General features: G+C 36.4%; 1 protein-coding gene across 2 annotated transcripts in view; it reads left to right on the forward strand.

Moving 5' to 3' along the window:
* Positions 1 to 9,887, forward strand: part of CFAP300 (cilia and flagella associated protein 300) — a 28,916-nt gene extending 19,029 nt beyond the window's left edge. The window contains exons 5-7 of one of the 2 annotated variants that reach the window (XM_030883670.2): positions 1,835 to 2,007; positions 7,715 to 7,781; positions 8,681 to 9,887. In XM_030883670.2, the coding sequence (XP_030739530.1) occupies positions 1,835 to 2,007; positions 7,715 to 7,781; positions 8,681 to 8,809 (369 nt within the window). In that variant the 3' untranslated portion in view covers positions 8,810 to 9,887. The remainder of the gene's footprint in view (positions 1 to 1,834; positions 2,008 to 7,714; positions 7,782 to 8,680) is intronic. The other variant, XM_060304472.1, reaches the window with a different exon arrangement.
* Positions 9,888 to 15,991: the final 6,104 nt, after the last annotated feature.

The raw sequence follows: 15,991 nt of genomic DNA on the forward strand, positions 1-15,991 counted from the left end.
CCTGTATGTTTTGCTCTTGTGTTCTTTGCCGCTCTGTGGCAACATAGCGGGCTTTAACTTGGCTGCTTTCCGGCTGAAAAAAATATAAATAACTTTTAGCTTTAGCCTGAACTAGAAAGGGCCCTCCCATTGTGTAGCAACAGAGATTCTGTTGGCACACTGTGTAATTAAGTTCTGATAATAGCCTCCTTCCTGACCACCGCTCAGAAGTTGGACTCATTAACCATTGCCTATCTCCTCTCTGAGGGCTACACAACTAAACAGATCTGTATGTGAATAGAGAGGGAGATCAGACATAAAATGCTATTGTTTTAACATTCACTCCAAAAATGTTTTTAATTATAATTTTTTAATTGCACAGCCTAATCAATTCAATATATGAGTCCTTGTGTAAGGAATGTGTAAACTATTCATCCCTAAGGGCTTTTGTCACCCTTGTATTAAGCCAAATCTTTAGGTGGCTGCAAACTTGGGTTTTAATATCACATTATTTCCTTATAGAGAGAGAGGGAGGGAGGGAGAGGAGATGTTACAGGTCTTATATGTGGCACACAGAGAGCAATAAACTGTGGACCACTTCCTCTTACATTTTACTACATATAACTTCAGCTTTCATCAAGTCATTATAAGTAAACTACATATAGACAACACCATAGAGTTTATTGCTTTTTAATGCCTCTTATATAATGACCTTGTAATGATTTTCATTTGAGATTGAGGTAAATAAAATGTGAAGTTTAATCAATTTTCCTAATAAACAGTGTACTTCTTACTGCTAGACAGTGATTGTTATATGACTCATATATCCTTCCTTTACCTATGTGATAGCATTAAGTGTTATGCACAATTTTTATAGCTTTTTTCCATCTAGAGTTTCTTATGTGTATTTATGTTTGTGTTAAGTGTATGGTAAGGTTAAATGTCATGCACAATTTTTAAAGTTTTTCTCCATGTAGAGTTCCTTATGTGTTTTTATTTTCTCTTCCCACTTTATATCTTGGTTACATTCTCTTGTCTTTTATTATTTTTATCTTACTGTATCCATATTTTATTATTAGCTATTTCACATTCTTTTTTCAAGTAAGTGGGCTATAAGCAATTCAATAAAAGGAATATATTTTGTAGTATACATTCATCACCTGTTCATGTCCACTACAGTCAACAAATTAAGCAATTGTCTGTAATGCCCAATGGTGTAAGAAAATCCCCCACATCAGACCTAGTCAAACTATTTTCTGAAAGAGGTAGCAAGGTGTCAAGAGAGCAAGCATCCATGTAGCTTGGTGATGTGTAAGGTGATATTATTAGAGGAGAACAGAAGAAGAGGTGATTATGAGGCTCCAGCTACCGGAATAGTTCAAAATGGTGTAACTGTGGGCATAAGGAAAATAGTAATCCAAACACTATGAAAGGGCTTAGAAAATGACCATTTGTGTTTAACCTCTTGATGGAAGCAAAGACTATGGACCTTATGGGATGGAGAAGTTTCTCCATTTATTTATACTCCCATTGTTTCCAAATGAGATTCACAGTGACTCAACTCTAAAATTTCAGTAGCACTGAAACAATTACTAAAGATATAAACTAGAACAAAGAAAGCAGAAGAGAAGGCTTATGTTTAGATTTATTCCTTTCACTGTCTGTACCTGATAAAATGATAGAATGGAGGGACAATAAGCACAGGTCTCGCAGATCATTTTCTCCATTGCTTCAGGATTGGTTCTGAAAATAGGTCTAAAATTACTTTTAAACATATAAACTGGAACTTTTGAAAACATAAAAATTAGAACCTCAAATTATGTTACATTGAGATGAATTTTATCATCTTACATAGGTTTTGCTAGTGGAAGACTCAGAAAAATATGAAGTATTCAGCCAACCAGATAGAGAAGAGTTCCTGTTTTGTCTTTTCAAACATCTTTGCCTTGGTGGAGCCCTTTGTCAATATGAAGATGTACTTAATCCATATCTGGAAACAACAAAGCTTATCTATAAGGATCTAGTGAGGTAATGTTGCTTGATTACAATATGTAAATCTCTGGTTAATAGAGCAAATTATTTATTTAACTCTGGTAGGATTACCCAGCAACTATTTGTGGATCTATTAACAACCAAAGTGAGTAAAAATAGTGCCACCCTGACCCCCTCGTCAGAGCCTCCTTATTCTCTTCCAGGCTACAAAATTTCTAGATTTCCCTGACCCTATTTTAGTCCTCAGTCCTCTCAGCTGCCTCTTGTCCTTGTTTTCTCATCCAGACCTGTCACCCACTCCATCCCTTACTAGCAACTGCCTTCTTCCAGGTCTCCCTTTTATCCCTAGGCCTTCTTTTAAATCTCAAGGGGACATGAGCTCCCTCAGGGTGTTTGAACTTGCTTGACTAATATTGATGAATATAATAGTAAAAAAAATTATTACCTTTGTTCTAAAGAGGTAGAAGTATTTTCACCTAAGTGTTAATCTTTTCAAAATTAATCCTAAATTTGTTTTAGGTATTCCACTAGGGCTTTTTTTTTTTTCCTTTTTGAAGACCAAGTGAGGATAAAGACTTTACAAATCTTTTATTTATGCTTTTATTTTAACTGGAGTGAACATTCTTTAGTTGGGTTTTTCAATGATGAAGATATTGGATCATCTTTATAGGCAAAGGGGATAGGAACAAGTAAAAGCAAAAGTTCCCAGAGTTTAGTTACACAATTTTACTTTTTTAAAAATATTTATTTATTTATTTATTTATTTATTTATTTTATTCTTGGCTGCGTTGAGTCTTCGTTGCTGCGTGCAGGCTTTCTCTAGTTGCAGCAACTGGGGGCTACTCTTTGTTGCAGTGCACGGGCTTCTCATTACGGTAGCTTCTCTTGTTGCGGAGCACGGGCTCTAGGTGCGTAGGCTTCAGTAGTTGCGGCACGCAGGCTCAGTAGTCGTGGCTCGCGTGCTCTAGAGCGCAGGCTCAGTAGTTGTGGCTCATGGGCTTAGTTGCTCCGCGGCATGTGGGATCTTCCTGGACCAGGGCTTGAACCTGTGTCCCCTGCATTGGCAGACGGATTCTTAACCGCTGTGCCATCAGGGAAGCCCCACAATTTTACTTTAATAGGAAAACAACAGAATTAGATTCTCATCAAACTCTTTTTTTTTTTTTTTTTTTCTTTTTTGCACTACGCGGGCCTCTCACTGTTGTGACCTCTCCCGTTGCGGAGCACAGGCTCCGGACGTGCAGGCTCAGTGGCCATGGCTCACAGGCCCAGCCGCTCTGCGGCATGTGTGATCCTCCCAGACCGGGGCATGAACCCATGTCCCCTGCATCGGCAGGCGGACCCTCAACCACTGCACCACCAGGGAAGCCCCTCTCATCAAACTCTTGATTGTTACTTTACTTATCCTCAACACCTCAATTCTCATATCCATTGCATGTGTCATACAGCTATACAACAAACTGCATGATTCAGTTATTCTACTGAGTTTATTTTTGATATAGTTTTAAAAACAGAAAAGTATTTCTATAATCTGTCTCTGATATTTATGAAAAAGTTATTGTGTCAATACATAAAGATTGTTGGAAGAGAAATTATAGAAACAGAATTTCAGAAATAACATGCACATACCTACATCAAACATATTCTGTTCTTATCATTTGCAGCTCATGAAAACTTACAAGACTGCTTCTAGCACTCCTGCTAGATACTCCTCGGTGTACCCTAAACACACACACACACACCACACACACACACACCCCCCCCACACACACACACAAACACACACACCACAGCCACCACAGTGTTGTACCTCATCAACCACATGAACCTGTGGAATTCCTCACTACCATGTGCTGTAGAGGAAGAGATTCTATTAGAGATATTTGAAATAGAAATAACTTTAGAACCTAAACATTGAAGAAACTGCTATTTTTTACAACATTCCCTTCCCTGAATTCTCACTTGTGATACTCTTCTATACTTTTTGGGTGCTAAGAAAAAGTATGACTCAAAGAGTATGACCACTCATAAAATGAGTATCCAAAATTCATGACATCTTACAGAAAGGATAAGAATTGTGTCCATGGAATCACTTAATCAGGCAACCAGCAAGTGTTAACATTGGGCACTGAACTCGACCAAGCACTAAAGAGTGCAAGAGGAGGCATCAGGCAGTCTCTGACCTTAAGGAAATTACAAGTTAACATAGTAAATAATAGTAAAGTAATTGTTTAAAATATTTTATAAGTAAACATTTTTTTATATAATCAAATGTTCAGTTATTATAGGCAAATATTTACAGCTCTTTATACTGTAATAAAAACCCTGGAAGTTCAAAAGAAAAAATTGTCAGTGTGGGTGTGAGCAATCAGGGACGTCTTGATGGAGTCAAGTCCACAAGGGCCAGCAAAGAGAGGGGCAGTCTTTTCCCAATTCAGGGACGATGCATCACAAGTCTGTCATTCTAGGGGAGACTGGGAAGGAGACCAGCCCAGTTACAGCATTACTTTTCTCTGAGACCCATTAAATATTTCTCTCGATGATCCAAGTTAAGCATGCTTATGAATTTCCTTGCTGAATGAGGAGAGGATGTGAAATTGTCTTCCCAAAGCAACTTCAGTAGAAAATTATTAGAATAAATATTTGCTTGAGATGGCTTAGGTGCCAACACAAAGCAACTGAATGCGTTAAATGACCTCAAAATCCCTTAGGAGCTATGTTGGTTTGCTTATCATATGCACTACATGGGGCTTTTCTAATATTAGTCGTGCTGATTTGGGTCAGATGCTGTGTCAGTTGGTTAAGGTAAAGATACAGGTTGGTTCAACATACCATTTATCAAGGGGTGTATAAGTAGAGGAAGCACAAGTGGAACTTGAAGTATCATCAGTAATTTCTCAGAATTCTGAGCCATGTATCTAATAAAGTCATTTGTACAAGCTAACTTAACCAAGACGGATGTTTTTTCCTGTTCCTTTACTTGAGTTTTAGGTGTTTTTACATGCTTTAGAAAAATGTTTGCTATCTTTCTAATTAAACATGCAGTAGCTACCTTACATTATCTAACCTGCACTTGCAGATAAACATTGTCCCTGATTCATTCTAGCAAAGAAGTCCATCCCTTATGTTTGTAGATATTGAGGGCACATTACAGAGCCTGATTTTAGGGGTCTCTGACTCAAACAAAAAGGTAAAAACATTCTTAAGATATTTTCTCCCTCATCCATTATTACAAGTCCTATAAAAGACATCTTTTAAAGGTTTTGGAAAATGCCTTATTTTCAAGGATTATGGTCCCTTTAAATCGCATAAGCAATACTTCAAAACCATTTTCTTGGAGAGCAAATGATCAATTGTTTCATTGCATCTCAAAAATAATTCTATAGTTACTAATGGTGCCTGTGTCTTTCCTACTTTAGACATTAAACACATGCTTTTGCCAAAGTTTTAGGAGACGTTCTCCAAAATACATATCTGCCCCAGATTTTATGATTTGAACTGAGAGTCTTAGATTATGCCCTTCAGATGCTAATTAAACGGTGGGGCCCTTGTGTCTTAAAATGAGCAGAGTTAGTTAGAATGGTCTGTACACCATAACGTTTAGAGTCAATATGGGACTGATGCTCAGAAATTAGCACAAATGATATTGATAAGAAACCAATCATTACACTATTTCTAAACCATAATACAATCATACTTTTTAAAAGCACTACATGGAAATTATGTTCCAGCATCCTTAAAAACTATGGTTACCTGAAGAGTGAATTAGTGACTGCCAAAAATCTGTTATAATGCAATTATTAGTAGAACACCCTAGGGCACAAATGAATATCACTTCACATTTCCTTTTCTTTTTTTCTTATGATATAGGACAGGTGATAATATACTTTGCTTGACCTATAAAAAACTAGACAAATTGTCTTAGAGATATTTTAAAGTAACAGTAATACAGGATCAGCAGTAATAAAATGGAATAATATGATTTATTTCCATTAGGAACCAACTCCTAATAATGTACAAATGTAGTTTCTTTTTAAAAATAATACACCTATGGTATGTGTTTGTATGTGTTAAGTGATTACTATGTGAAGTATCAAATACTAAATTTCCTCTAAGTTTATTTGATAAGCACAAACTTTTACAGGGGCTCTTTTTTTTTAAACTGAGGAGTAATTTACATACAGTAAACTGAACAAATCGTAGTGTACATAAGTTCAGTGAATTTTTATATATGTTTACACCCATATAACCACCTCCAGATCAGTATTTAAAATTAGATATAACCATAGATATGTTCTGTATTTTGATCTGGGTGGTCATACAGGTGTATGCAAACGTTTTATATGTAGTGGTGATAGTCTTCTCTCAGATAAGCATGAAATTTTAAATGTAGTCTCCAACTTTCCAGCAGTGTATCTTACACATTAGAGAAATAAAAGAAAATGACCTCAACTTATGTTATGGAAATCAATTTAATTGCATGATTCCTGGGTTTAAATTTGAATGAAATGTTTTAAAGATGAAAACTGCCTAAGAATCTTGAACCCTAAACCCTGAAATGGCTTGCATCTGGTCATCTCTAACAGGTGCACAAGCTCAAACACACATGCATGCACACCCTCCCACAGAGTCCCCCTTCTTCCTCCTCCTCTCTCTTTCTCCCCATTTCTTTACATATGTAGTGAAGGGAAAGAAGTACTTTTACCTGATAAAGTGAAGAAGAGGGATATCTTCCTTTAAATTTAACCTTCACATGTAACACATGGACAATACCTTTGATGTATATGAATTTAGAGTAGGTATAAGATAAACAGGTGAGGTGTAGGGAAAGAAAACTGGACTCTATATCACCTAAATTCTATTCCCAGACATACCACTTTTAGTTGGAATGTCTGAATGTATCATTTAACTGCTCTATTTCTATTATCTGTAAAATTGGCAAAATAATGCCTACCTCACTGAGTTGTGTGATCTTTACATGAGGTAAAGTATATAAAGGTATTTTGCAAATTGTAAAGCATTATAAATATGTGCATATATTTATATATGAATTAATGTATAAATATATATCTGTAGCTTATTTCCTCAATCCTCAGTTTGCTTCCTCACTATATATTCCTACAGATTATCTTTTGTAGGGAGAGTAACTGAAAGAGAGCTATGAGAGGAAGTGATTTTAATAGAATATAATTTAGTAATAAATAATTTAATAAATAGTTTTCATATACATTACTCCACCTAATTCTCATATAATCCTAAAGGGAACCATATCCTACCCAGTCTGCATATGAGAAAGTTGAGGTTCAGAAAGGTTAATCTTGCCTAAAGTGAAATAACAAATCAGTGGCAGAACTGTCATTTATGTTCAGCCTGTTTAATTCTTCAAGTTTAGTATGTTTTTATCTACCCCTTACGGCTGTTTACACTTCAGTCTGACTTTAACCAATTCTCGTTTTTCCAGTAATTGTCTCTGGCCTAGGAGTCTTTTCATCATCTGAGTCTCAAACTGACCTCAAACCCTCTAACTGTAAAATTCAATTTTTTGCAATTTCAATTCAGTTAACGCCCTATCCTTTGATGAAACCACAGATGCCATTCTTTTCAAACTACTTAATTGGATATTCTGTATTTCCATGTTATATATGGATAAGAACACCTGAATACTAAAAGGGATCAACATCTTAAATGTATTATGCCAGTGCTTGTTATATTTTAAAATGTTCCCTTTTCCTCCCTATTTTAGTGTTCGAAAGAATCCTCAAACCAAGAAAATACAAATTACCTCTTCTGTCTTTAAAGTTACAGCATATGTAAGTGTTGAGGGAAAATGTGCAACCAACCCATCTAATTATTTGTTATTAAGAGGATTGTAATAACTGGAGATAGCAACTAGGACGATGTTAAACCTCAGAGAGGAATAGCTAACAGAACATATACCTGTATATACAGAACATAGTTAACATAAACTAAATAGTTTTCTGTTAAAATTAAAAGTTGATAAGGTATGCTTTTGTTTGGAGAAAGTATGAACATTTTTCCCCAGCTTCTTTTCTGTTATCCATGTCTAATAATAGTTCTTTCTTATTTTAGAGCTAAATCTGTGGCTCAGATGAGGTAGAACACAGTTCTTTAGCCTGTCAAATGATAATTTGGGGGCAAATAAGTAAGAATGACATAAATGTCTTTATATCACAGAATCTGATACTTGAATTTTAGTATCACACAAAAGATTGTTAATACATATGAAGCAGTTCCTAAGTATCTGTATTCAATCATTTAACAATTATCTTTTGAATACCTACTGTGTATCAGCTACTGTGCGGGACTAGAGCCCAGTGATAAACAAAAGAAACATAGTCCCAGCCCGCATAGTATGTATAGACCATGTTCTGAAAAAAGCAAAGATAGAGGAAAAATGCAAAATAAATTTTTGCAATATTAGGACTTTTTTCAAAGATAGAATTTACTTTGGACTATAAATTCCTTAAGGTCAAGAATTATGCATGTTTGCATAGTACATATGTATTGTTAGCATAGTAAGTAGACTGTGCTGCCCACAAATATTTTAAAATAGTAGTTAACTGCCAATTTATTGTCAAAGATTTGATATGTTTCATGACATTTTACCACAAAATATATAATAGCTAAATATGTTGATTATTATTTAAATGTAGTTGTATACTAAATAATTTGGGTTTATCTTTTTCAGGATTCTGTTGGTATGTGCTACCCTTCAACAAAGAGTCACGAACAAACATTTTCTTACTTTATTGTGGATCCTATCATGCGTCATGTTCATGTTTTATACCACTGTTATGGCGTGGGGGAAATGTCTTAATGTTTTTTTCAGATTATCTATATTTAGATAACTTTTTATTACCTATTTACCAGTTTTTAATTTTAATACTGATTTATGGATAAACATTTACTTTGCAAGTTAATTCAAGTAAAATGTAAAGAAGCTGCTTAGAGCAAAAGAAAACAAATACCAAGATACCTTTCTTTAAATTTATCTGGAATACTAACACAGGAACCAAATTTCATCCCTAGCATAATCTACACCAATACAGTTATGGAATTTTTACAGAAAATTACAAAGAACTAAAAATCTAGTTCATATTTGTTGCGTTAAGATTCAAGTGAGTCCTCAATTTTCCATTTATTTTATTTTAGAACCAAATTAATTCTGGATTGAAATTGTGACAGAAAACTAAACATCTCTAACCACTGATCATTAATATGAATCATTAGCTTTTAAAATTTGAGTTTCACTTAGTCACGTTTCTTCACTGCATAAAGGTTTACATCTCTGGAGCTGTGGAAAACATAACAATTCCTTTAATTCATTTGTCCCACTTAAAATCCTCAATAAAAAAATAATGTTCTGAACATAATTGTAAACTCTTTTATCACGTAATAAATTAAAACTGAGCTGCCCCCACAGCTAATACAAGAACTACATGTAAACAAAGAGGGTTGTCCTGATGGTATTATTAAGTTGGCAAAAGAGTAAAGCACAGGATGCCTTAGTACTGTCTCCTTGTTACCCTAGTAAAATGAATATATAACTTATATTTTTTTAATGGAAAAAGTGATTGACATGTATGCCCAAAATGATGATGGAGACCCTAAAAGAAATGTTGAAACCTTGAGGAAGGGGCAAGTTTGGAATATGTGTTTCTGAGTTGCAGGGGTAAGGATGATGATCTTGGATTTGAACCTGTGATTGTATCTGGAAGGCGGCTGGAAATTTAGGTATACAGCTCAGGAGAGAGAGTTTGTTTTACTTCTAATACTTAGCACAATGCTTTGGCACATTAATTGTTTATTGAATGAATATTTTCCAGACATGGTCATAACATAGATTTTTTGTTAACTCATATAAAAAACATAAAATCAAAAACTAAAATGTTCATTTGCTACCAGTTTCGCCGCCTACCACACAGACCCCTACAAGCTGGGGACCCTCTCTTAATCAATAATTCTTTCTGAGTACCAGTTCTGTACAAGGCACTGTGTGATTTACTTTGGGGAAACATACACTCCCTATAAACCTAGTAGAGAACGTAATCTGTAAGAGTTTTTATAGACAGTGATTGTAACATGAATTCAGAGATGGAAGTGATCACTGTGAACTAGGCCTAGGAAGGGTTTCATCTGGCTTCTATAGAAGAACTAGTGGGGTTTCAACAACTAAGAAGGAAAGCAGTCCAGCCGAGTGGAGAAGCATGATGTGGCAGAGTGCTCTGAGCCTGGCCCTGGGATGAACGTTCAGAGGCAAAAGATGGGAATGCACCTTTGAAGAAAGATTATGCAATTCTCTGTATTGAGAGGTATAATGGCATAGTAACAAAGACTTTGGGTTGCAGTCAGATTGCCTGAATTTTTAATTCTGCCATTACTTTCTGTGTGACTTTGAGCTAGTTATAATCTTTCGGTGCCTTAGTTGCCTCATCTGTGAAATGGGGAAAATAATAGGACTCCTTCATAGGTTATTGTGAAAATTATATAAATTAATATGTACATTGGGCTTAGAATGGTGTCAAGCACACAGTTTAAGTGTTCATTCATTTTGGCTCTTTTCATTCTCTGTGGAGGAAATATTAAAAACAAAAAAAAACGTAGGAGCTAAACTGTCTGCATAATAATGTAAAATGGTGTCTTCCTAAAGGTCAAAATTGCTTTTCTACAGATTATACCATTATTAATGTGGTTAGATATCTGTAAGAGATGGGAACACTGTTTTTCCCCCCTCTTCCTGAGCCACAGAGAATGTAGAGGACCTAAAATTGTACTCCAGGTATTTCTTTGGCAGCATTTTGCATACTTAGAATTATTTTCTCAACTATTTGTAGTAATTTATTTTATGTCTGTCTGGAAAACAGGAACTGTGTGTATTTGGTTCATCCCCAGTGCCTAGCACACTGCCTGGCACTTAATTGACACTCAGTATCTGTTCCCTGACTGAATGAGCCCACTTGCTGGAAAAAAGCCGGCCCTTGAAGTGTGACTGCAGGTGTGGAGAAAAAGAGAGGGAGTGGGGAAGGGTGGGCGACTAAGGTCCAAGAGTATCAGTAGTGCAGTAGTTTCTCTAGCTATCCCTAAGCCTGGTGTAAAATTTTGCAAACTATTATACTGTAATCTGAATTTAGCTGGACTGTGTGGGATAAGATATACAGCCTGGGAACATGCCTGGGACAAAATTGTCTCTGGAGAGCAGCAGCAGCCTGTGAATCCAACTTTGAAAGAGCAAGCTGTGATCAACTGAGGGTGAGGATTTTTCTGGGGTGAAAGATCAACCATGGTGACAAGTGACAACAGAATGGTTTTATGGAATTTGAGAGCATTCTTCAGAAATTCTGATAGTTACTTAAGGAGAGAAGGCTCACTGAATTATAATTTGGACATCCAAAAAAGGGACTTAGGCTGGAGACCAGAGAACTTGGAACTTTTAGGACCCATGAGCAAGAAAATAAATACAGAGGCATAGAAACACAAGGTGGTTTGGGGAAGACATAAGTACACCTGACTAGTTGGAACTGAAGAGTTCTGTCCAAGAGTTCTGGGTAATAACACAGGGAAGACAGATGAATGGGGTCCTGGTTACCGAGGGCTATAGATACAAAGCTAAGATATTTAAATCTTTTAAGTAGATGATGTATAGGAGTCAAAAACTTTTGAGCAGGGTAGTAGCATCATAAAAGTGATATTCTGGAAAGATTAGACTGGCAGTGATAAATTGGAGTGAAGAAAGACCAAGGTCCAGAGATTAAATAGAAGATTAGAGTAATTGTCAAAGCACAAAATTGAGTAATCTGAGTTAATAACAATGGAAACCTTTCTGGGCATCATGAAGTATGTGACAATGGAGTGCTCATTAGGAAAAAATCAAATATGGCCCCCCAAATGGTTAGCTACTGGGTAAATTATGAAGTGTTGGCCATTTGAGGTACTTAGAACAGGGAAGTGGGAACTGTGGTAGGAAGCTGTGGTCAGAGAGGGGAAATCCCTCGTTCTTCCTTTCATCCCTATCCCAGCCCATGCTCAACCAACTTTGATCTTTACAACTTTGAAAACCTAGGTCTGAAGTTTCTGAAAACTGACTGAAGGCTTCTCAGTCATCCAATTAATCAGCAAGTATTGCTAAGAACTAATATCCTTCATTTTTCTGCAAATATTTATTAATTACCTACTATGAATGTGCTGGGTGGGCACTTTCTAGGTACTGCAGATACAGTGATGAACATAAAAGACAAAAATGTCTTTATTGGGGAGTTTACATTCTAGAGCCCATAATACTTATTAGGCATAGTGAAAGATAGAAAGAAGTACCCAATTACTCTTAAGAAGCTTGAAGTTTTGTTGGAGAATGAAACACTCATAATTTTTAATTTTTTTCAGTCTGACGGGTATGAAATGATATTTGTTATTTTAATTGTTCTTACTTTTTTATGAGGTAGAGCATTATTTTGCATATTTCCTCAAACATATATATTAATTCTAGTGGGCAACTCCACAGTTGGGAACAACTGCTTTGCTCTCTACTTCTCTAGTTTAAAAAAAAGAGAGAGAAAGAAAGAATAGATGAAAACAAAAGAACAAAGGGAAGAATAAAAGACAGGGAAGTATGTTGTGTCTTACAGTAAAAGCTGCATTAATTAGCACTAAAAAGCCGCATTTAGAGACACATTTAGCAGTGTCCAACTGGCAAACTCTAGCAGCTGGTATACCTGATATCCTCTAATGTAAGTCTTCAATCTCCTGACTTGGCACACATGTTAAAGTTCATTGGGATAGGCAGGCTGAACTGGGTTTCAATAAGGTTGAAACTTATCATTCCTGTTTATCTTCTTTTTTTGTGCCTGTAAAAAGAAAAAAATGTCACTAGGCTTTAACAAACACTAAGAATCTGTAAATTTTTGTTACCAGAAGGGTGTGTGAGAGAAAGTAAAATAGAAACCACCTATAACAATATAAATTAACTTTTATTCAACAAAATTTTTGATCAGGTGTCACCTTTCATCCCTTTAACATGTAGAATAAAACGCTTATTTTCCTTAAAACTACTTACTTCCTACATATAAAATAACTGCTTACTTCATACATATAAAATATAAAACTTAACCTCTGAAGTTCTGAGGGAACCTAGAGAGATCAGAGCCAAGGATGATCCATAATGAAAGGCCTCCCTGAGAAGGAGATTGAGGTACATTTTAAAAGAAAGGGCATCCAGCAATCCCACTCCTGGGCATATATCCAGGGAAAACCATAATTCAGAAAGGTACATGCACCCCAATGTTCATTGCAGCACTATTTACAATAGCCAGGACATGGAAGCAACCTAAATATCCATTGACAGGTGAATGGATAAAGAAGATGTACATATATACAATGGAATCTTACTCAGCCATAAAAAAGAATGAAATAATGCCATTTGCAGCAACATGGATGGACCTAGAGATTGTCATACTGAACGAAGTATGTCAGACTGAGAAAGACAAATATATGATATTGCTTATATGTGGAGTCTAAAAAAATGGTACAAATGAACTTATTTACAAGCATCAGAGATGTAGAAAACAAACTTATGGTTGCCAAGGGGGAAAGAGTTTGGGAGGGTGGATAAATTGGGAGATTGGGATTGACACATACATAGTACTATATATAAAATAGATAATAAGGGCCTACTGTATGGCACAGGGAACTCTACTCAATACTCTGTAATGACCTATATGGGAAAAGAATCTAAAAACTGCGTGGATATATGTATATGTATAACTGATTCACTTTGCTGTACAGCAGAAACTAACACAACATTGCAAATCAACTATATCCCAATAAAAATTTAAAAAAAGAAAGGACAATTATGGATTGGCTTAGGGGAGGAAAGAATTCTAGGCAGAGAAAATGTTTCAGTCTGTGATATAGAGGTAGAAAGTATCAATACATGTGGGGTTACAAACTTCCCTGAATAGAGCAGCAGATATGCTTAGAAAAGTAGATTATTCACCTAATGTCCACTGTGTACCAGGCACAATGCTAAGCCTGTGGACACAGTGTAAACAAAACACAAAATCGCTGCTTCCAAAAAACATACAATCTAGTGACAAAAAATATGGTAAAATACATAAAGTAATTACAAATTATGGTTTTTCTAGGGAATATATCAAGAGTAGTTAGTCTGAGAATGTTCTCAGGAAAAATACAGCATATGTGAAGGCCCTGGAATGGAAATGAGTTTAGTGTGTTCTAGGAATTGACAGAAGTCATTGTGAACAGAGCATAGCAGGCAAGAAAGAGTGACATGAGTTGAAACTGGGAAAATAGATCATGCATATCTTATAAGCCAATAAAATGAGTGTGGAATTTAACGGTAGTGCAATGGGAAACTACTATAAGTTTTGAAGCAAGGGAGTGATGTATATTTTCAAAAGATCAAAAGATCACCATGGCTATTGAATGGTAAATGGATTTGATAAGAGTTGGGGAAACTACCACCACTGTCTGATGAGAAATGAAGCAGTGTGGGCAAGGATGGTTTTGGTGAATATGGAGTGTTATGGGCTGAACTGTGTCTTCCCCAAAGCTTATATGTTGATGTCCTAACCCTCAGTACCTCAGAATATGACTGTATTTGGAGATAAGGCCTTTAAAGATGTAGTTAAGGTAAAATGAGGTCATATTGATGGGCCCTAATTCAATATGACTAGTATCCTTACAGGAAGAGAAGATTAGGATACGGACACCAAATGAAGACCATGTAAAGACTCCAGAAGAAGACAGCCATCTACAAGCCAAGGAGAGAAACTTCAGAGGAAACCAACCCTGGTGACACCTTGATGTTAGACTTCTAGCCTCCAGAACTGTGGGAAGATAAATTTCTGTTGTTTAAGCCATACAGTCTGGAATATTCTGTTATGGCAGCCCTAGCAAACTAATATATGGAGGGAAGTGGTTATATTCCAGATGTTATTCTGGACCCAGAACCAACATTACTTGCAGATGGATTGAACTGGGGGATGGGGAATGGGAATTGGAAAAGTCAAGGTTGACTCTCAAGTTCCTGGTTTTAGAACTTTTAGAAAAAAATCTACTTAAAATACTTAACAAGAAACAATCTTTTGAAACAAAAGGGTTTGAATTCTAGAAAGATGGGAATAAATTAAATGGGATAATGTGTGGGGAAGTTTTTGTGTATGCAAATGTAAGTCATTGTATCACAGTTGTTGTTAGTGTATGATACACACTAGGAATCTACTACAGTTTTTTGTTGTTGTTGTTTTGGTTTTTGTTTTGCAGTACGCAGGGCTCTCACTGTCGTGGCCTCTCCCATTGCAGACCAAGGCTCCGGACGTGCAGGCTCAGCAGCCGTGGCTCATGGGCCCAGCCGCTCCGCGGCATGTGGGATCCTCCCGGACCGGGGCACGAACCCATGTCCATGCATCGTCAGGCAGACTCTCAACCCCTGTGCCACCAGGGAAGCCCTCTACTAGAGTTTTGAGTAGGAGATCAAGGGTGAAAATGGCACTTGAGGGAAATGGGTTTCGAATTATAGAAAATTGATTGAAGCAGGAAAGAACAAATGGAGCCTAGGAGATCAGCCAGCAATGGGCTGCAGGAACTACGGTGTGAGCTGAGAAGTGTCCAATGTCTCTGGGAAAATCAAAGGAACTGAAGATACTTCAGTAAACATTCAGTGAATGTACATTTGCATACATATACAGTGGACCCTTGAACAACACAGGTTTCAGCTGCTTGGGTCCACTCACACCCAGATATCTTTCACTAAATACACACCATGGTACCGTATGATCTGAGATAAGTTGAATCCTCAGATGCAAAATCAAGGGACAAGTGTGAAGTTATATGTGGATTTTTGGACTGCGCCTCCCCCAGCATTGTTCAAGAGTGAACTGTAGACATTAAATAGCCGGAGGCCAGAAGGGAGATGTAACTAAACCACCTGCCGTTTTCTATATAGGCAGTAAGCCCACCTAAAGTAATTTCCTTCAAACCTTCT

The sequence above is a fragment of the Globicephala melas genome, chromosome 8 (assembly GCF_963455315.2).
Source record: "Globicephala melas chromosome 8, mGloMel1.2, whole genome shotgun sequence".
Taxonomy (NCBI): domain Eukaryota; kingdom Metazoa; phylum Chordata; class Mammalia; order Artiodactyla; family Delphinidae; genus Globicephala; species Globicephala melas.